Source organism: Odontesthes bonariensis, chromosome 23, assembly GCF_027942865.1.
Source record: "Odontesthes bonariensis isolate fOdoBon6 chromosome 23, fOdoBon6.hap1, whole genome shotgun sequence".
Classification (NCBI taxonomy): Eukaryota; Metazoa; Chordata; class Actinopteri; order Atheriniformes; family Atherinopsidae; genus Odontesthes; species Odontesthes bonariensis.
The window spans coordinates 6182735-6205323 of NC_134528.1; the positions used below are offsets into that span (position 1 = coordinate 6182735).

Consider the following 22589-nt stretch of genomic DNA (forward strand, 5'->3'; position numbering starts at 1 on the left):
AAAAAACATGGAACAAATTCCTACAAGATTTCCTACAAGGCTTTATTTTAGCATTAAGCAATGTGTTGATTCAACTTAGTGACTAAGGCTGAATGTCAGACCCAGCCCTAATCTTACATCAGTTTTTTTAATGACCAAGCTCTGTCAAGTTTACTCATATCAACACTAACAAAGTATTAATTTATGCAACAAGATTCAATTTTGTTTAACTGAATATTTTGTCGCGGGCGGATAGTGATCCGAACATCGATTGTAACTATTAATATTATCATTATTATTGTTATTGAGTACACACTCATACGGTAACCGAAGTCCTTTTCCTTTTGCTCAGTTTGGCTGACCAGCTGTATAAGAAGAGTCCTGGTTGTCTTAAGCAAGGCCTCTTTGCTTTGGGGAACCGCTTCAATGCAGCAGAACTAATTTGTAGACCTCCAGAGATCTGTGCTGCAACACAATCCTTCTCATGAGCTCTGCAGACATGTCCTTTTATGGTTTGGCTTTATGACTTTACATAAGACAGGTTTGTGGCTTTCCATTTCATGGCCAGAAAATTTAATTCACCACAAGACTCCAATCTACAGGTAGAAACATTCCAGAGACGATCAAGAAAAACATAATGAACCTGAGGTCACCTGAGCGTACCTCATTTTATTAACTTATTCAGCATAGTGTTTCCCAAAATCAGCTATATTTTGCATTATAAAGACGTTTGGACCAAACAAGAGTTAATCCCAAATGGCTCTGCCTCATTTATCTGTACAGATAATGATAAAAAAAAGAGGAAAGGGATAATATGAAGAAAGTATAGAGCTTAGGAATGTTGGCCTGTTGGTGGGTGATGATACAAAAAGAGCTGTATGCACTAATATGTATATATATAGTATATACTAACTCTGCACCGAATTCTCTGTCAATTAATCCAAAAGTGGGTGAGATACTCTCTTTTCAAAAGACACATTTCAATCCATACAGTTAATAAATAAACTGAGAAAAACTGGAAAATGACAAAACAAGAGCTGAAATGACGACCCACAGGCAGTGCACACTCTTTCAAACGTGTGGTTTTTTTATTTGATAATACTGAATATTTTGTCCTTCGTCCGGACTTACACAAAGCATCAAACACATGCACAGTCCTCTATTCACACAAGGTACCCATGTCTCGTTTCTCTACACCTCTCTGAAAAGGACTAATCGCTCTCACTCTCACGTTACTCCAGCGCAAGAGGACCCTCTCGACAGCAAAGCTAAAAACATTGTGGACAAAGACAGCGAAAACGCACAAAAATCATGACAGGTATAATAATAACACTGAAAAAAATACAAAGTAAAGGAAACTGGAAAGAGTTTACTTTTAAATTATGCCTCTAATACTCCATTATATATATACTTTTTTTTTTTTAGTTAATGTAGCTTGAGGTGTATAAAACAGCACTGTAAACCTTGATTGAATAACTTGCTTTCTAGTACAGCGATAAAGCTTTCATTAATAACTTGAAAGACGAGTCAAAGCTAACATTAAGCGCGTTAAGACCGTGTTACTCGTGAAATGAACCATTTGCGAGAATGTCATGAAACTGCTGTTTGCATTTACAATCAACAGATAATACAAAGACACTGAAATATCATCCCACAAGCTCTTCTTGTTTCCCTTTCACACATAAAATCTGCAAAAAGATCCTTTATCTTGAAACCTCTCACACATCAACTGTTTTTTTTTCTCCTTTCACTGCAAATATTGCCTTATGTTTTATGACTAATACAGAAAGAATCAGCTCGCGTTTGTGAATATGGATCACCAAAGCACTCAAAATAGATGAAATCTGCACCTGAGGTGGATCTGTCGGTCTTGGCGAATGATAACTGTCACATCAGAGTGTTCAGGCTCTTGTCTTTACTGAAACTCATCCTCAAAAAGTGCAAATCTAGTTCTAATGCAGTAAATAATAATCATCAAGTAACAACAAAAGTATATGCATAGGTACTGTACAGCTACATAACATGGAGAGGGTTTGAAGGAGAAAGAAGGAGGAAGAGTGAGGGATGCGTTACTGATTGGACTGCAGGGCAGTGAAGAGGAGTTTTATTTATCTAATTTAGAGCGCTCGTCTTCACGCAGCATAGACTGGTCCAGTGAGGCCTGTGGTAGTCACAAGCTTCAGTTAAAAATCCCTACAAGAAAATATTTTCACCAAACAAAACCAGAGAATATCATCAGCAATGCGAGATGATTCATGTTCTTTTTAAAGAAAGCATGTCGTGGGCGTTTGATGTCATCAGCGGCTAAGCAGATGAAATGAGGAAAGCGTAACTAAGAGGGGAAACAATCATTTAAAAAAAAAAAAGGCAACTTGGAAATTTGCTTTGGAATAAAATGAAGAATGAGGTAATAAAAGTAGAAACATGATGGATAAGGAATGACTGTGAGATTGATCGATGGGGAGCAGAGTTGTTAAAGAGCTTTGTGGGGCAGGAAGTACTCCGTCTCACCGAGAATTTATAACCTCCTGACGCCAGCCTCAGGAGGAAGTTACATCATCACTCGACCAGTCTATGTCTCATGATGCTTTTTTATGTTTTTACAGAAATACTGCATCCGAGAACAACCTTTGAGCCCCACGAACGATAGGCTAAAAGACGATTTCAGACCAGCACGTAATTTTGGTCACATTAGCTTTGCCTTTTATAGATATTTTTCTTTTTTTAAAATCACTTTGCCCGATGTTGAATTCTTTGATTTTCATTTGAGTTGTTTACATTTATCTCCATCAGGCTGTGCAGCGGGAAGTCACATGTGCCGTGTGATTAAGGGTCCTCGGCATCCAGAAACTCTTTCTTGGGCGGTGCGACGCCACGGTACCAGGAGCAGGAGCCGTCTGCCCTCTTGACGCAGGCGTAGTGGTTGGCCTGGCGTCCGTGCACCTGCTTCTCGATCATCAGGTCAGTCCACAGACACTCCTCAGGAGCAGAGATCTCGCATGGCAGAAAGGGACAGCGCACAATCTGCAGAATAAAACACACAAAACAATGTTCCAGAGATGTACCGACGGTTAAGAATAGGTCTCACTTCAGACACAAAGAAACAATACAAATAACCAGGTCTTTAAATTAGGTAAGAATGACATCACATTAAAAAAAAAAAACAATACATGAGATGTTACACTGTGTCATTATTCATATAATGAAAAATAAGACAAAATGCAGAAGCAGTGTGTTTAAAACAAAACAAACAAAAAAAAAAAACAGCTCACTGTTTCCATAGGAACTATGAGGTTAGGTTGCAGCCATGTCACTTCCTAATATTTTTTAGTCTCGTAAATCGTTCTACTGTGTAAAATATTATTCACAAGTTGAAAACATTCAACATAATTGCCAAGACATCCCAGCAAGTTCACCCCAAGATCAGACCATGTAGTGCTGCACAAAAACCCCAAGGGCTACATCTCAGACTCCACAGGCCTCACTTCGTACATTAAAGTTCATGTCAGTACAATTAGAAAAAGACTTGACAGACTTGTTCAATCTTTATCTATCAGTTTGGTTTGTGGTCTGAGCTCACAGGCTATTTACTATATGCTCTTTCATATTGAATAATTGTTTCAAAGGTTACCGAGTACAGAACATCTCAAAAGAGGCAGACCTTGAGGCAGTGAGGAGCAGAGTGGAGTCCAGTGGTTCGCTCCATCCTGTAAAATCATCTGCTTACACAGAGGTGTAAATTAATGCATAAAAATGAGTTGCTGTATTGACTCTGTGTTATTTTGACCAAAGCATGTCACAGACATTACATTAAGACCTCCCGAAAAATGTGTCAGCTTGTTAAGAAAGGCCATAATAATACAGTAGTTAAGACCAGCACTATGCTTTATTGGACTCTTTCAAGTTAAACAGAAAAGAAAGTAGTTTATCCTGAATAAGCTGAGGTCTACTCATACAACTGGTGGCTAACATTAAGTTTGCTGTAGAATTAAAGATACCATAGTTGATTTTAACATCAACAAAACCTAATTCACAAGTACTCACCATCTGATTGCTGTAAGATTATTTTACTCCTGCTAATTCGTACATTTCCAAAGTAGCTGTTGCAATAAGTGATGGTCCTGAAACCGTGGCCTCAGATGCAGCAGGATCCCCCTATTCACCAACAAGGAAATGCCTAAAAACTGCGGTTTCTTGAGTAGCCATTTGGGACCGAGTCCATCTCCACTGACCTCAATGTTAAAAGGCCCAACTGTTTACAGTCTGGTGCAAACAGTGACAGAAGAGGGCTGTGCAATGGATGTGGAAGATCAGATCCTTCCCTTAGAAGTTACCACGAAAACAAGATGCCACGGCTTCAACTAAAACTTGAAGGGGCCAAAATAGCATTTCATAAACTGAGAGGGATTTCACCGTGGCTTGAGCCATAGTTAATTTACAGTATGGGGGGGGGGGGACTGGTAACTTCACTCTCTCCATTATAATCCATCGATTAAAAGCTCACAAATATTTAATAGTGTTTTTGCTTTACTCTGCAAATATTGAAGAGTAAAATCAAGAACATTTAGCAGTGATTAATCCCAAGTGGCAACTATGGTGTTTGTTGTGTAGTCTCGTCTCACTTTGTCTGTTGTGTCTGGATTTACTCCGCAGAGAGCAAATAGCTGCTGCAGCTTTTTTGTTCTACTGTGGGAGCTGAACAGCATACACAGATGGCCCTCGGCTGCCTTACCTTGCAGTCACAGCCCATCTGGTAGCGCTGGCTGAGGCTCTTCTTCTGGGTGGCGCTCAAGGAGTCCCAGAGCATGATGTAATCACACAGGGTCACGTGCATTCGCCCACCTGTCTCGGCCTTGCCTGGAAAAGGACGAGCAGCAATGTGCAGTTTCAAAATGATACATGTGATAAAAAAACTCAGACAAAACAACCCCGGATGCATCAATATAAATGTTCCAGCTGGTCAAACAATTGATAACAGATTCAAGGGTACACCTGATAAAATCTGTTTACACCTCGTCCTTGCAATGCGCTTGAGTCTGTGTGTCCCACATGAGAGGTACTAGTCAAAACAAGGTGATATTTCAAGCTGAGTTTACAGATCTGCTGAGGCTGTGCCCTGTCTTCTCTACCACTATCTGTCTGCAAAGCAACTCTCAACACGTTGAAGTCTTTACACGGTGTCCCAGCAGACGGGACTGACTCACATTTCACTGTAGCTCTTCCAACGGTTGACCCTTCAACCTAAAGAGAAGACAAATCCTTTCAAAATGTGCCCTGCTCAGCACAAAGTTAACTTTCTTTCCCACCGCTCAAGTCTGAGAGAGGAAACGCTGGCTTCAGCAGTTCCTCCTCTTACAACTCCATGTAATTAGGGGCGAAAGCTTGCGGGTACATCTCTGTCTGTGATGGAGAAACCAGAGCATGAATGACATCATGATCCTCTGTGTCTCCTCTACTCACCACAGTGTCTCAATCTGATGCCTGTGCTGCTTTAATTCACAACAACATCCTCACTTAATATGCAAACATCAAAGGAATACTTCAACATTTAACTGGTCGAGCTGGTAACCACTCATGTGTGTCTATTTCATAGAAACCTTAAGGTTCACCAAGTAATTACTAGAAACAAAGGTCTCTTTAAAGTCCCCATGAATTCAAATAAGATGTGCAAGTGTTTATAAATTATGTATCCTGTACAACACAAAAGCATCTGACTGAACAATGACAACAGAGTAGTTAATCTTAATGGAGTCATTTAAATTCAGCACTCAGGGGCGTTTACGAATTTTAAAATGCTTCCCCAAAGGTTTCAAATTAAACAGAGATGATGCTTAATGGTAGGTGGTCCCTGCTCAGGCCACTGTAGCTGACCAATCAGAGAGGACAGGGCTTTTCTGGAGGGAGGGGTACAGATTCCCAAAAACTTCACTAAAATTCACCTAATTCACCTTCTGAATTACTGCAATAAAACCTCATTTACAGTGAATGAATATAAATATGGAAGAAAAAGTAGGTGCCAGCATTAAAGTGGCAATTGCTCAACAGCTGTCACCTGTGTCTTGCTACTTTCAATTAAGGTTGCCATGGTGATGGCACTCCAACTGAGTCAGACTTAAAGCTCACTCAAATTTTGCCCAGCAGGGCACCTCACAAACTCTGGCGTAAAAACTCTTGGTGCTGCAGCAGGTCATGCAGAGGAGTCGCTGCATGATTTTTGGAGCGTTCAAGATTAAACATGATCACCTTATCATCTTTCTATGTGACCGCTGCTATAACCTCCTAATCAACAAAGTGACATGAAGGTCAACATGACAACCAAAACAAACCTGAACAGTGCAGATAGATAGACGCAATTAACAAAAAGTTACTGGTTGTAATCTAATTGTTAAAGTACAGGTATAAGACTATTAATTATTATTATTAATTGATCAACAGCTCGAACAACATTTAAGAGAATATCAACTTTTGGTTCAAATCTGCAGACAGCTTAATTCATTTCTTTGTTTTTGGCCATTTGAAGATAATAAAAAGTATCTTTGTCCACACGTAAAGATCGATCCAAGTATCACTTTACTTTTACTCTAAAGCCTGAGGTAAACATTTGAGGCCAGTTCCACAAAACATTGCAGGTTTTATACCTAAATATGAGATGGGAGGCAATAATTGTGGCCAATAAGAAAACAAGATTGCTTATTCTATTTTCATGATCACAAACTAACTCGACTTTGATTGAATGTTGATTCTGTGTTTCTTTGTGTCAAATGTTCTGTGATCGGTTTACATCATACTTACTTTTTACCATTTGTTTAATGCTTGCTTTTTCTTGCATGTAATTTAGTAAGCTAAAGACACTAATATTGCTCTGTAATTGTGGCGTCAAGCTAGCCCTTTAAATGCTAATAGTTCGGCACCTTTCTTCATTGCTGCTGCATCTTGTTGCTATAAATAGCAAAGTTCTTATATGACTGACACGAGAGAGCTGTAATGGGAATCGGATCCAGCCCAAATCTCGTAGGGGCTGCGGTAATGGTCAGAAAACCTTCTTAATTATCTCTATATTTTTTTGCTAAATATTTATGCAACAGTTTATCTCATTTTAAAGTCCTCCTTAAATACGAGGCCAAGCTAAGCAGAAAACCTTGAATACTTTGAAGGAAATCTTGCAGGACAAGACTTACGTATGTTATCTTCAATCCTTTTCTCAGACCATAAGGAAAACCTAACTTCCTAGTTGCTAACTGCTCTACTATGTTCACCAGCAACTCAACAACAGCGTTTTTTGCCGTTTGGAGCAGAGCAAGTGACACTTTAGTGCTTTTAAAATATGTAAAATCAGCTGTCTGCAGTCGCTAAAAACAACAAAACAAAAGGAGTGACAGTGAAACAAAAACGATAACCTTGCATTTAGTTCAGTAAACAGCGGGCTGACTCGGCTGTTCTGTAAAGCTGAGGGGCACTGAGGTTGTTATTTTCTGTTAGTACGAGCGAGCGTTCTCGCTTTAAACCAGTCGCGTTTAAGCAATATAAAATAATGGTTTTAGCTGCTTTGAGTTTACAAATCCTGAAGAAGGACATTGTTATGTGGATGTGAACCAGCCACTCAGGCACGAAATGTCTGGGGAGCTTGAGCTGTGCCACAACAGACAATGTCCCTCCCAGTCTCCACAGGGTTTAGTCAGCAGTGTATCATTACCCATAATAACATAAACAGTTACGCCTCCAACATGCCCGCCAGTCTTTATCCACTCACATGCTCGTCTGCCTGGCTGCACACACCTGCATGTCTATATCTTATTATCTGTTTGTGAATTCCTGTCGCTATCCTATCTTTCTGTCTGTCTGTCTGTCTGCTTTTCTACTCTTTCACTTGGTGTTTTTGCATCTGTTATCCTCACAAAAATGAAAACAGTCACGGTTTACCCGTTCTAGAAAAAGTAACTGGATGTTAAAGGAACACAGCTGTTTATACTCTGCTCCTTTAATCTCCAGAGTATTACATTGATTATTTTCCAATTCGAGTTCATGGTTAGCTTGTTTTTTGCATTTAAGCTACGAAAAGCTGTACTTCTTCAAATCTATTCTCATAGATAGTGATTATTCCCATCCTTATTTTATAAAAATCACCATTTTGATGATCGTTGGCTTTTATCTGTGGCAGAATGGTTGTACAACGTGTGTAGATCTGAGATCACCAACCTGAGATCAAGTACTCCTTTTTGCCGGTGACATCCAGGGTAACACCACAGACAGCAGACACTGGAGCAGTGAAGATGGCCTCGATGTCCTGGTTAGGCCCCTTGAACATCTAAAAAAAACCAAAAAAACACAAAGTGTCAAAGTATAAGTGTCAAGCCGTTCTAAAAACAAAAAAGCATCTTTAGGCATTTGGAGGACTTTCTTACCTTTATCTGTTTAACATCATATTGGATCCTTTTGATGGGGTTCCCGTAGACATCATTCCCAGAATCCACCTCTCTTTCTCCCACCACCTTTGCTCGAATCACTGGTAAAAAAAAAAAAAAAAGCACAGAAGCATGCTGTCAGATCCAAGGCTGCAGCAAACAAATACTATACTTATACTACTAATAATACAAACACTAATATCATCTCCAAATAAACTTTTTTTTTTTTTTCCCCAATCAAGTTTATCACTGTCAAGGGTCACATTTTCACCATCAACAGTCAAAAACCAAAGAACATTCATAAAGATATTCAACATAGGAAATCTTAATGTGTGAACTTCCTGGTAAATCTGTTAAACACTGCAGCTTTATTAACATGATGCTACAAATAGCAGCAGCAACAGAGAGAATCAGGAGAGAAGCTTTAAGGAGGAACAAGGATCACTGATGTTGTGGAGCCAATCTGACATAGGAGCTGATTCTGGCCCTTCTTTTGAAGTTGTAAATTCTGATTTCCCATTTGTTATTGAATACAGCATCAGTACACCGCACCAGAGCCCGCCACTACATAAATAGTCTTGTAATCATTGGTGAAATGCTGCCAATATAAGCAAAAGCACTCAACATTTGCCTTTAAAAAATGAAAACACAGAGGAATGGACGGACGGTGAAGCATGCGGTAAATGGAGCCACTATGTCACAATGTGATTTTGACCGGTTATGTTACTTGACTGTTTCTATCTGCGGTGCTGCATTTTCCCAGTGTGGTCCAGTTAAACACATGACAAAACCAACAGTCTGTGGCCAAACTGCAGACACAGAAGATGGAACTATCAATCAATGTGTCTTCCACTCTCTCGGGCTATTTACTGCACGCCGTCTCATAATGTAACAATGTGCTTCCAGGGTTTTTGTTTGTAACTTGTGTCCATATTCATGTTTGCATGTTAGCTCAAAGCTGTAGGAAAGATCTCAAATAAGGCACACCCAACAGAACCGAGGGATGGATGGAGTCGATTGTTTCTAACCCCCCCCCCCCCCCCCAAAAAAAAACTGGCTGCTCTGAATTGAGGTGTAAAGACTTTATTTTGTTGAAATTGGTAACTGTGTCTCAGACCAAATAGCTATGACCTGTGGGGTTCCCCAGGGGTCAATCCTGGGACCCGTATTGTTCAATCTGTACATGCTTCCACTAGGCCAGCTAATACGCAGCTATAATGTGTCCTACCACAACTATGCAGATGACACTCAGATCTACGTGTCACTGATGGCAGGAGAACACGGGCCTGTAGATACATTGTGTCGCTGCATCGAACAGATCAGTGTGTGGATGCAAAACAATTTCCTCCAGCTAAACTCAGACAAAACTGAAATCATTGTCTGTGGCCCACAGAAACAAAGAGAAAGTGTTATCAGTCACCTTGAGACTCTCTCTCTAAAACCTAACTATCAAGTTAGAAATCTCGGGGTAATATTGGACTCAGACCTGAACTTTAACAGCCTCATTAAATCTGTAACATCAGCAGCTTTTTACCATCTAAAAAACATTGCCAGAATCAAAGGAATAGTGTCTAAACCAGACTTAGAGAGACTGATCCATGCGTTTGTCTCCAGCAGGTTAAACTGTTGTAACGGCCTGCTCACTGGGCTCTAAACGGGCTGTAAGACAGCTGCAGTACATCCAGAACGCTGCTGCTCGAGTCCTGACTAGAACCAGGAAATACGACCACATTAGTCCAGTGCTCAGGTCTCTGCACTCGCTTCCTGTCGCTCAGAGAATAGACTTTAAAACAGCTCTGCTTGTGTACAAGTCTCTTCATGGTCTTGTGCCAAAGTATTTTTCCGACATGTTAGAGCCATATCAACCAACTTTGATCGGAGGGGTCTCCTGCTGGTGCCCAGAGTCAGGACTAAACAAGGTGAGGCTGCGTTTCAGTTTTATGCCCCTAACATCTGGAACAGTCTTCCAGAAGATGTGAGACAGGCCTCAACTCTGACAATGTTTAAATCCAGGCTGAAAACAGTTCTATTTAGCTGTGCATGACACCTGAAAGTATTTTATCTGCACTCTTTGCTTTTAATTTAATTAATTAATTTTTTGGTGATGAAATGATTTTTTTTGGAATGTTTTTATTTGCTTTCTTGTGATTTTATGTAGCTGTAAAGCACTTTGAATTGCCTTGTGTACGAATTGTGCTCTACAATAAACTTGCCTTGCCTTAGCTAAAAAAGGGGATGTTGAACTATATTTCTGTTATATTTTGACCAAAGCCTGTCAAAGAAAATTTATGAAGACCCCAGGAAATTGGCTCAACTTATGGGGAAAAAAAAAAAAGCATAATCTCTTCTTTAAAGTAACAAGAAAATTTGGCATCGTTTGTTTTTGTTCTTTGGCTCCCCCTGCAGTTGTGCGATGCAACACCACACCGTCATAAAAACGAATTTCCGTGCGAGCACATGCAAATTCACAGCAATACACCTGAATTCTTTTACATGTTTGAGAGACAACAAAGACACCATCAAACGCCCACAAAAATGCTAAGCAACGCTAAAGGAAAATAGTGTGGCAAGGGGCTGGAAACCAAAATCATAAACTGCGGTATTTCAGGCCCCGGGTGCTCGGGCAGTTTTAGGCTGGGGAATGTGCACAAGAAAAGGTCAGTGTACTTAAATCTACTCAGAAGCACAAAGTTTTAAGATTCACAAAATTCTCTTGTGTTGCTTTTATGGTGAAATAACCTGCCCACTACATTACTTGGTTACAATTAAGTGTTCTTTTGCATGTTTCACATTTTTACGAGTGTGCATTTGTGGCAGCGAGAGTGGGCAGACAGGAGGGGAGGCTATCCCAGACCAAGTCCATACTCATCATTTTCATTGATCATAAAAGAGTTTGCTGTAAATAAAGAATACAAAATCATCTGTGTGGGATCGTTTTGGTTTTATGTTGAATATAACCGGCAAGCCACACGACTCAAAACCAACAGATTTGTTGTCTTAGCCAAGGAATCTGATAACATCAGATGATGGACAACCCTGCTCACAGCCTGTATGCATCAGGTGGAGATAACATCTCCCAAATGGCTGCCAACTGTTATGCATTGAGCATGAACTTCCACCAAGGACACATTTCACATGCTCTCATGCCTCCCATCCTCTTCTCATTCAGGTATACACAAACTCATGACTTATAAAACGCTGCAGTGCTATTAAAAAAAAAAAAAAAGACACTCAGGGTGCTCAGACACCCGAGACAGAAAGCTGTTCAATTCTGCTGAAAAAGTCATTCATATAGGGCGTTGAAATCTCCAGAAAGCGGACAAAGTTTTAGCCGATCAAGATATTCAGTTTGCTGACATGTGAAACAAAGAAAATCAGCAAATTCTCACATTGGGGGAAACGAACAGAGAATGTTTAACAGCGATGTTGGAAAACAGAGATGATCAACTGATCATCAAAACAACTCCTGATTATTCTACCAGTTAGTTAATTTGTCGCACAAATGAGCAGATTCACCTATTAGCTGGTCAAAATGAAATTAATAAGCATCTACTTTAATAGTTTATTAGTCAGTTAATTATTCTTAAACAGTAATACCAGCACCTTCATTTCTATTTGATTCAAAGGGGATAATAAGATAAGATATAGTTTGTTTTCATGACTTAATTAGATAATTGGGTCGGTCCTTATACTTTCTTGGGAACTTGTAGGACTTTTTGCGATATATTCTTTATACTGCTGTGTTTTTTACCCATCCGTCTATCTTTTGTACAGAACTTTGCAAAAAAACTTTGTTGTTTTTAAATTTTCTCTGTAACTTATCAAGTCAAAAGTCTACTTTAATGTTAGTTTTACATTATTTCCAGGTCTTACACGCAGTTTATCACAGACCCAGTGTAGTCAAAAACTACAGCAAACGGAGGGCAACACAAAAAAGTCTACAACAATCCACAACTTCAGAAGCACTAAAAGCAGACGCTTTTAAAAATGACCCTGTTCTAGTTGGAAAACTTCGGAACAGCATTTTAATCGGGCCCACAGAAATGATGATGCCGACACCCATATCAGCTCATAAATGTCCCTGCCACTGATATTAATGTGTTGCAATTTACACATCATCCTCTAAATCTTCATCCAAACCTCTGATTCTCATCTCAGATTAATAACAGAAGCCAAACAACCTCCCAAAACTGCCTAAAGTCTGGTGCATGCACCACAACAACGAGCTTCTGCATCTACGGTAGCCATAGTGAGTGAAAACCCAACTGGAGGTTTCCGGAAACTTCACGAGGGCCAGACACACAAACGGACTTGGCCTGCAACATAAACCTTCAAAACACGACCAGGAAACCATCCCAGTTTGAGAATTAAAGATTAAGAATATGACTTGAAAGCTGACAGACAGAGAAGAAGTTAGCCAGAGGTGTGTTTCTCACTGTGTGTGTGTAGTGTGTTTTAATGGCCTGACTGACTTCAAGCTTCAGCTATGCTTAGGGCATTTATTCAGAATGGAAAATATGAGCAATACAAGGGGAAAAGAAAAAAAAAAAGACGCATTTAAGAAAAAAAAAAAAAAAAAAAAAAAAAAAAAAAAATCAGAAACAGAGGACAAGCACACACACAGATAAGCACACACACAGATAAACACACACACACACACACACACACACACACACACACACACATAGATAAACACACACACAGATAAACACACACACAGACGGCAGCTGGTGCTCTTATACCCTTGGGTTCAGTTTATGGCTTGGAACAGACACAAATATGGGGGTTCATAGCTCCCAGAGTTAATAACTTCTCTGGTTCTCCAGCTTTTTTCACTTCTCATGCTGATATAAGGCAAATGCTACTCTGCAGACCTGACTAACATCTGACTGCTGATTGATTGTTTAGTCCATGAATTGTCAAGAATGTTAAAAGGGTGTTTGCCAACAAACTAAAACTTTTGCAATAAAATACAAAATCAATTCCTTGGGAGCTGGGAGTAATTGATAGGTATTTGGAAGCACTGCATAATCATCATTGTTTGTTTGTTGGTAGCTGACAGCCAAAATAATATCCGTACTCTAACATAAATGATACCTGTGTTAAATAGCTCTTGTGCTAAATTTTTGGCCTGCAGGTTAAAGTCACAAATTCTTGTGAAAGTCTGCATGAAAACTAACCCGAGCTGCTCTGATAAATACTTTCAAACTGACAAATCATAATGTGATAGGAGTTGCTATTAATACCAAACCAAGTTCAATCTCGACTGAATCTGCACAACCTAGTGCAGATTTGAGTGTTTTAGCAGCTTTCAGCCTGTTTGGACAACTTTACGTCTTTGGTTCACTCTCAGTTTTCTGTGTGGCTGCAGTCAGCAGCCGGTTTTAGTGTAATAAACACTCTGTTGGCTATGTAGGCCAAACCTTCCCCTTGACCCTACCCCTCCATTTTGCAGATGTAAAATGCTCTATGACTTTTAGGGATGAAGGAGTAGTGGTCATCCAGACCTTCAAACGGAGTTTTGGGAGGCTAAGGGGAAGAAATTAGGATTGGGTCTTAGTTGGCAAGTTGACAGATCAGGCAGTGCAGGAGTGAAGCTGTTGGATTGTTTTTCAGGGGTTTTGTCTGATGTTTTTCAGAAATGCTGTGGCTGTAATTTTTTTTACTAATTCTGATATCTGATTTTTCATATCCAGCTATTCTGATTTTGGCTGATTACATTTATCTATTAGTGTTTTTGTGTTGTTTTTTTTTCTTCTAAAATAGAACATATATAATATAACATATAATATACAAAAACTTTTCTTCTGGAAAATTCGGCCTCATTTATATGCTCATAATAAACTTTTTCTTATGGATAAAGTCTAATTTAACATTTGCGATAACTGCTGCTTGCATTTGACGATGTTCCACTTGCTGCAGGCGATCCCTTTGCACTCGTCTGCCAGCTGCACACAGAGAACAACGTTATTATCCAGCTTGAACAACAGTGCGTTGTGGTGAAAATTACCACGTAGCCTTTTGTATTCTTAATTGTGGTTGGAAGGTTTGAGTTTTAATGTATTCACATCTGACTTATTGATCCATTAAGTTTGAATCTGTGAAGCAGCTGTAGTGCACTTGCTGATTTTGGAAGAAAAGCTGCTCTGACCTGTTCGCCTTTGCATATGCACTTACTGTTCTCAATTTATTGATTTATCCATTTTAAGCTGGGGCTGCATGAAGTTCTTCTGCATAGTCAGTGTCTTACCTGCTGTAAACAGCAGTCAGAGCGCTCTCAGTTTGGACAACCAGAAGAAAATCTTGACAGATGATCCAAGCTAAATGCTCCTCACCTGAGGACCATGAGAAGAGCGAACCTTTCGCGATCTAAAACAACTCAAACCACAAAAATGTTATAGCAGTTCAAGCTTGAGGTATAATGTGGAGTTTTATGCCGCATTAGACAGTTTTTTTTTTTTAGAAATTTGTCAATGCACTCTCAACAGCAGAACGGCTCACAGATACCTGCTCCAGGTTGCAAAGCAGACCCCGTTCGTTTTTCCAGGTATGGAGAAGTGACGCAGAGCTAAAAGTCCCACTACAGCATTCAGTCGGACCAGTAAGACATTTTATAGGTTTGTGTTGTTTTAGAAGGTGAAAAATATTGGTCTTCTCCTACTTTTACCATAGATATCAAACTGACTGTGAGCTTTCCACCTCCCACACTAAGGTTGGGATGTTTGTGTGATTTTGAACCATTGCTGATCAACCTGAATTTCCAATCATTTTCACTCCTTTTTAAAACAGCAAAAGAATTAAGTCTCCTGGACTTGGTCTTGAATCCCCCTTGTTTCTCATTACTTTTCATGCACGAAAACAAATGCATTTGTTGAAAGTCTTCCTGAAGCTGTAAAAAAAAACACGGACAGCCCTGTACATATATAAAAGAAAACGCTTTCTTCGCTCTACCAACAAGATTGGTGGCCGTTTGGGGCAACTCTAAACACTGTTTTACAGCAACACCTGGCTCTGAATACAGTGGAAACATATCACTCTTGTACTTCCACTTTTTTATGTTGCCCCCTGGTAATAAAACACTAACAAGGTAAATTCCAATAAAAGCTGTGCTTGAGAGCTAAACTTAAGACTGAAATCAGACAGATTCTATATTTAGGATATGAAAGCTTAAATTTTTGATTAAATACATGTACAAGGATATAAAAGGTAAGAGGACTTGTTGGTTTAGTGATGGAAATATGCAAGGGCCAATCTTCTCCAGTCAAGTAATTAAACAGTGACTCAGACAAATCAGGTTTTTCACAAGCAAACTCCTACTTTAGCTGCATGCTGATGCTTATGCAAATGTGCAGCTGCGGCAGCCAGAGTACACACATAAACACATACACAGCGGTATACCTGGCGGGCGCTCTCTCCTGCATTCCTCACAGTTTTTCCGCTCTCATTTCCTGACCTCATTCTGAGCCATAAACTAATGAACAAAGAATCAGCAGCAGGACGCAGCACTCAGAGGAAATTACCCTGTTATTCACAATAGATTGCTACTCTGAGAGCTTATCTGTCTACCTCTGTGTTGCAGACATGTTTACTTCTCGACCCCCCTCGCAATAAAGCCGGAGCAGATCATCCTGTGCAGTCTAAACAGCGTGTTGCGGAGGCGGCAGACTACACAGCATGATGCTAAAACAGCACGACCGCCCGGGGCCCTGCAGGCGGTCGAATTTCGCCGCAGGTTGGTCCCGAAGTCGTCTGATCAGCAGCAGTCAATCAGCAGCCAGGAGCCCCCCACCCCAAACCACCAGCTGACCCACATTTCTACTGCTCCCCTATGCTCCCGACCAGGGTGACGCTTAATGACTTATCCATGAGTATCAGTTGCACTACGCAATGTTTTCCATGCAAACACCATATGAACACACACACCACATCCTAAGTGCCCCCCATTCAATCCACATCATGACTATCCAGTCCTTTTTTCATACTCCAGTGCCCACAAAATCATCCCTCACTTTCTTGGTGTGGTTTGTTCAGCCCCAGACGTATGTGGGCCTCCAGTTTAACCTGTCATTTGAACGGAGACAAACCGCCCTCAAACACAATTCAGTCAGCTTTCAGAACCTCTGGCAACATCTGTATGAAAGCTCTGGTTTTCCCTGTGAGGTCTCTGTGATAGTGGATGTTAGTGTGGGTAAAATTCAAAAACTGAATCCAGCAAATGAGAAGAAATCAGTGCATCTGCAGCATCGTATCAGCAACTATCACAGGCCTTTGGAGCACATTTGTTCATCTGTTTTCTTCTCAATCGGTTCAGCTTATGACTTTGTTTGTCATCAGGGCTGCACCTTACAGTTATTTTGATTATTGAGGAATTTAATTTGTTTTAAATCATGGATCAACTGTCTGAGTTTGTTTTGAAGTTGTATTTCCAAGATGTGCAATACATCAAAAGAGGAGTCGTAACTCTCTGGCGACAAATTCTTCTTTTGCTTCTTCAAAGTGGAGTAGAATCATGCATGACATCAGATTGTGCACCCCTAGTGACCCCTAGATAAGGACATTTGGTATTATAATTTTTTTACAAACCTGGAATTACTTCTTTTTTTAGGTTGTCTGGTCATTTTGATATCAAAAAGCACTAATCATGCAAGGACAGAGCTTTTTGTTTCCAACTTGATATGAAAAGGTATGCAGATGTATGACTTAAAAGAACTTCCATAACAAACCCAATCCACCACAGTAAGTTGGAAGGTCAGTTTTATGTGAGAGAGAAAAACAAGCTGTAAACCATTGATATATAACAACCTTTCACTTTGGTAAACATACTGACAAACTGATTTTATTTACATCAGTCAAAGTCCAACATCTCTTTTCAGCTCTGTTTTTGGACTCCAAATGTCTGCCTTTTTGTCTGCTAACTGCTATGCTATGTGCACCAGCTAGTTGTTAACTGATGTGTGGTGCTAAACAGGTCGTGTGCCACTACTTTTGAACTTTTTATTTTTGAATTTTCTGAACACAACCAAATAAGAACAGGGAGAATGCGAGTCAAAAACAGTGAGATACCGAGTAAACGTGCTGAAAGACGATAAAACGGCTGCAAAGAGCCGGGTAATAATTCTCTGTGCGAATTACAACAAGCAGTAGTCAATTCATTTGAATAATGATTTACATGAATACAGTAAACAACAAATGAAGTTTTCTGTTAATTGGCCAAGATTTATGACAAAAATCTTTTTTCAGTGGTTTTTCTTCAAATAAAAAATGTCTGGCATTGGTGCACGTGGTTATAAATCTTGTATGAGTATTCTGAGTATATACTGGCTGGTATAAAGTTTTGATTTTTCTATTTTCAAACACTGATCAATGGATTCTTTTGAGCGAAGCGCATTTCAGGACACAGGTTATTTTCACGATGCAGAAAGTAACTGACTGCTAACAGCTTATTAGCTCAAATATAAAAGGATGCCTGTATTTCAATGTTCGTCTGTGTTTTTTTTTTTTAAGGCGGCTGTTTACACAATCAACATTTCTCCATTATTACATCCTCTTTTCTTGAGTAACGGCAAGTGCCAGTGCTCCGCGCAACTTAAGGCCTGGACCCATCGGCACAAGAACACAACTTTTGCTCTGGAAGAGGTATAAGCTAAAAAAAAGTCCTCATGATCCAACTCATTTCCTGCAGTACAGGCACAGAAAAGAAGCTGTACTTGCACCACTTTTTAAGAATTATGATAAAGTTCCTGAAAGTTACTAATATCAGCCCAGGCCTCTTGCAAATATCCACCAAGACACAGTAGGATTTATTTGAAAATTGAAAATTAACTTTTGCATCTAAGGGTTACTCTCTGATTTCCTTCTAATTTGTATCAAAACCCATGTGTAAAATGTGGTGACAACTAGTGGAATAAGCAGCGAACTGCAGCCAACTACATATATAGCCGTTTACTCGCCCTTTTCAGGGGTGTAGGGAAAACAAAGGTGGCGGCGCTAGAGTCACTGTTTTGTCCCATTTGGGTAACTGTTGCAACAAGGTGGAGGGTGAGTGGTCCACAGCATTTATAAAAAAAAAAAAATTATTAAAAATTGATGGTTTTAAGGTAATGAAGATACAATTTCTTTTGACTGGAATGGGAAAATGGTTGTGAATATTAAACTGCATTTCAGCTAGTAGGTTGAGGAAAGTTTACACATTGGACCTTTAAGAAAGCCTGGAAACTTGTACTTCCATAAATCAAGTTGTATACAAGTACTGTTGTGCACTTTGTGTCCACTGCTGCTTCTCTGCAGACAACACGATGACTCTAGTCTTTCAGACAGCCAACCAGCCTGAAGATAGTTGACCGGGCAGGGCAGTGGGGAAGTTCCCCTTTGTGGCCAACAGATCTATTTGAAAAGAGGATGTTTGTCTCTGTACATGTATACTGCTTGTGTGATTGTGGGGTGGGTGCATGACACTGCGTGACTCTTACGGCTTGTGGTCTGACATTGAGCGTCGCTTTGAATGATTAACAGATGATGACACACACACGTTGGGTCAAGTAGAAGAATAGGAGTCCATCCCACCAAAACAAATCTCAAACTGTCAGACCACAACGTGACGTTGCTGTTTACTATAAGCACATTTCAGCCAGTGCTCTTCTGATTTTTTTGCTCTTTACATCTAAACCTCACCTATCCACCTCTTCCTCTGCTGTGTATTATACGAATGCTTCTGTTTGCATATTGTGGTTTTCACATGAGGCTTTATGACCCGGCCCTACAATCATGACCCAGCAGTGACACTGGCCATCACTGCTGTTTAGCGGTCTGCACAGCCATTAGCGTGAGCTTCCCGTCTGCGAGGGCTGAAAAACCTTTTCTGACTCATGCACCCTTTAAAAACAACACGAGCACACCTTTATACCTCTCCCTTGAGACATCCTGTCTCTAATAGCTGCCAGCTCAGCAACAGACTGAGTCACACCTGAAAATAGATGTCTTTTTACAATATGAAATTGCAAAGATGCACTCACTTGTAGAAACGTGTGTTTGATTAGAGCCAGAAGCAGGAAGAAAAGTTGGAGCCATGGCAGTGTTGTCTTTGACTTTTTCATTCTTGAGGATACCATGCATATTTTAACTTGCACTAGCACTTTTATTGCCTTTTCCTCTAAAACACACCCTGGACTGACAGCCAGATGTCGTGTAGCCATTGTGTGAGTCTACCACGCATGTCGGCAGGGCTTCAGATGTCTATATGGGTTGTGAAAGTGTGTGCGAGGGTGTGTGTCCCTGCACTGCATCGGAGCAAAGTTGGGAAAACCCCAGAAACATTCCTATAATTCCACCCAGCACCACCTCAAGCAGGAAGAAACTGGACAGGAATGGATTTTTTTTCCAAAAAAAAAAAAAAAAGGGAGGAAAGCTTGTGGTGTGACATATTTGGTGGTTGAGATTCAACCCCCTCCTCTTCGTACTCTCTCCATCGCTTGTCCCTTCTCCTCTCTGGTGCCACGTTGCCCAGCAAAAGCCAGGCGACGCTGCTTTGTCCCTGATCTGCTGAGGATGAAGCTTAAGATCTGCAGTGATGGTCACAGACTTCCTCCTATATTTCAGGCTGACTCACACTAACATAGTGCACATACACTTGAGAGTTAAATGAAACCAGAGGGGAAATGTGCCACATAAACTCATCATTAAGTGTAGCAGATGCAGTTCAAACTCTTCTATTGTTATTGAAATTGATATCAAGTTTACATTTCTTCAAAATTAGGATGCATTTGTGTTAATCCCTATTTTCTTTTCCTTTTATTTCCAAAATTATTTCCTAAAAGAGGTAAAAGTCTGTGGTTGGCAAAACATTTTTTTTTTTTTTAAATGACAAAATATGACTGATCTGCGTATGTCTGCAATCGTGCAGCCTGAATGCGGTGCAAACTGTCTGGTCCATGGCCTTGGCCCTTGTGGAGCAACACCCCCCAACACCGTCCGACTTTCCAGTGGTTTCCACCAGCCTCTGTGAACCCCCCCCCCACCCCATACTCACTACAGAGGCGGGCTGAGCGGCTGCAAAGCTCCGCTGCAGCTCCAATCAGCTGTACGGGAGCTTGCAGCGACAAGGGCCGGATAAACAACAACAACAACAAACAGTCCCCAGTTCTGTACTCACCTATGTCGGCGTTGCAGAACGCCTGTTGCGGATGTACCGGAGCGCAGCTGCATGCTTCCGCGAGCTCCTCCGCCCGCCACAGGACCAGCAGCGCGAGCGTGCAAAGGATGCCGTTCACGAAAAACGGCATTTTGGTAAACACTTATGCGACGTTTTCAGCCTCTCCGCTCCTGTTTGTGCTACGCAGATGCGTTGCAATGTAGATCCAGCGGCTGCGTCCTTCCTCCGCCTTTTTTTTTAACCGACACAGACGTCAACAACAGTCGGACAGTGTGCCCGCTCAGCTCCGGGATGACGGTGAGTTCACAAGGTGTGATGAGAGCCCTCCCAAGAGACGCCCTGGCCGTTGTCAGTAGTTGTCTGTCTGTCTGGACTGTTTTTATTTCAGGGATCGAGGGGGTTTTATAAAGCTGCCCTGTGCGACTCCTCCCCCCGACAGTTAGGGCTGAGCCGGCAGAGGGCGCTGCCGCGTCACCTGGAGGGCAAAACGTCCCCGATGCGTTCTCATTCTGTAAATTGTTGCAATGTCACATTTCAATAAATCACACATAGGTTGTGTTTATCTTAAGTTTGAGAGCAAGACAGTGAGGATATGTCCTTACACTATACTTTAAAAACCTCTTATTTTAGACCGATGAAAAGAAATAGATAAAAAAACACATTTAGGTGTTTGTTGATATTAATCCATTTCGCCAATTGGACATTTATACAAATCGATGCATGTTTGATTACATGAAATCCAATTTGCATGTGTAAACACACTATTTCAGAAAACAGGTAATATTCTCTAAATGTACAGTACTGTGCAAAAATCTTGAGAATCACTTTATTTCTTTATATTTTGCTTCTAAGGAGCCAGATTGTCTTGTGTTCCTTTAAATTGGTCTCGATCAATAGTACTCTGGGCTTTCTGAAGGTCTTTAACATTCTTTGGATATTGGCTGCTTTCTAAATGACTTCCAGTCCTGTCTTTGTAACTGACTATTCAGAAGAATGTGTTTGTTTGTTAAGCCACTTCAGACTGACATACGAATCCTTAAAGCATTAAAAAGGCTCCAAAGTCAAGAAATGAACCAGTGTTGTGTCTGCACATAACAGGCAACTTAGCAAAGAACCCATTTTGAATACCAAGTACTTTATAACAAGCGGCCTTTTGCAAAAAGCGTAAAGACATAAAAAGCAGAGAGGATAGCTGAAAACTTGACAGAACCAGCATGTTGTGTCTAAAAAAAATGAGGAAGCTGAAGCATCAGGCCTAAAAGGATTGAGGAATCTGGACAAGTGGAGGACAAAAGAAGAAGTGGCTGACCTGAAAAGCTATCTACAGCTCACAGGATGGTGACCCTCCAGGAAACAGGTGAGGACCAGTTCATCTGCAGTGGGCCTCATAATTCTTCTTGTAGATTAAGATAGTTGTTTATTACTCTGTTTTTTGTTCTGTTGTCCTGATGGTGGAGGAAGTATTTATACTCATAGTAAAAATTATTTACACCAAACTGTAAAAATACCCTGGAAAAGGAAAGCTGTAAGCTGAGTTTGAATTAAATTAAAGTAAATTAAGTAGGTTCAATCAGGAAAATTAACTTAAACTTGTTCAATGTTTACAGCTAGCTCCCAGTGACAAATGTTGATGAACTGTTTGGATTAAAGAAAAAAAAAAAGGCAGGATGTTTTTTAATCTCCTCACAGTTACTCTGAGAACAAAGTGAGGTCATTCTGCTGCAGTTCAAACTTCGCATCTATTCACTAAACGTGATGATTCAAATAATTAGACTGAGAATTAAAGCACCAAACCGTCAAATATGGAAAGCAGGAATCCACCATTTGTGGGCATTTTTGCATTTAAAATAGCTGCTGATTAATTTCCAGACATCTGATCAGTTTGGGCATCAATCACTTCAGCTCTAATAGTAATGATCGCTGGGTATTTGAACCCATCATGAGGAAAGACTTTGTTTAAAACAGCCTTCTAAACTCTGTTTCCTGGAAAACTTTGAAAGTTTTTATTTCTCAGCCTCTGAAGAAATCTGGAGTTGCCTATTCCAGTAGAGGTGATGTCT

General features: G+C 40.4%; 1 protein-coding gene across 1 annotated transcript; it reads right to left on the bottom strand.

Annotated features, from left to right (window-relative positions):
• Positions 1-1045: 1045 nt before the first annotated feature.
• On the bottom strand, positions 1046-20934 carry timp2a (TIMP metallopeptidase inhibitor 2a). Its single transcript, XM_075458273.1, has 5 exons — positions 20530-20934; positions 8382-8482; positions 8176-8284; positions 4712-4836; positions 1046-3003 (listed from the first exon to the last, which is right to left on the bottom strand). The coding sequence occupies exons 1-5, from the start codon at positions 20657-20659 to the stop codon at positions 2806-2808; spliced, it is 663 nt and encodes a 220-aa protein (XP_075314388.1). The 5' UTR covers positions 20660-20934; the 3' UTR covers positions 1046-2805.
• Positions 20935-22589: the final 1655 nt, after the last annotated feature.

Excerpts from the sequence above, each read along its gene's own strand:
- timp2a (XM_075458273.1), bottom strand. The coding sequence starts at position 20,659 with ATGCCGTTTTTCGTGAACGGCATCCTTTGCACGCTCGCGCTGCTGGTC. Across the intron at positions 8,483-20,529 it reads GTTCTGCAACGCCGACATAG|TGATTCGAGCAAAGGTGGTG; the intron begins GTGAGTACAGAA and ends TTTTTTTACCAG. Across the intron at positions 3,004-4,711 it reads AGATGGGCTGTGACTGCAAG|ATTGTGCGCTGTCCCTTTCT; the intron begins GTAAGGCAGCCG and ends TTTATTCTGCAG.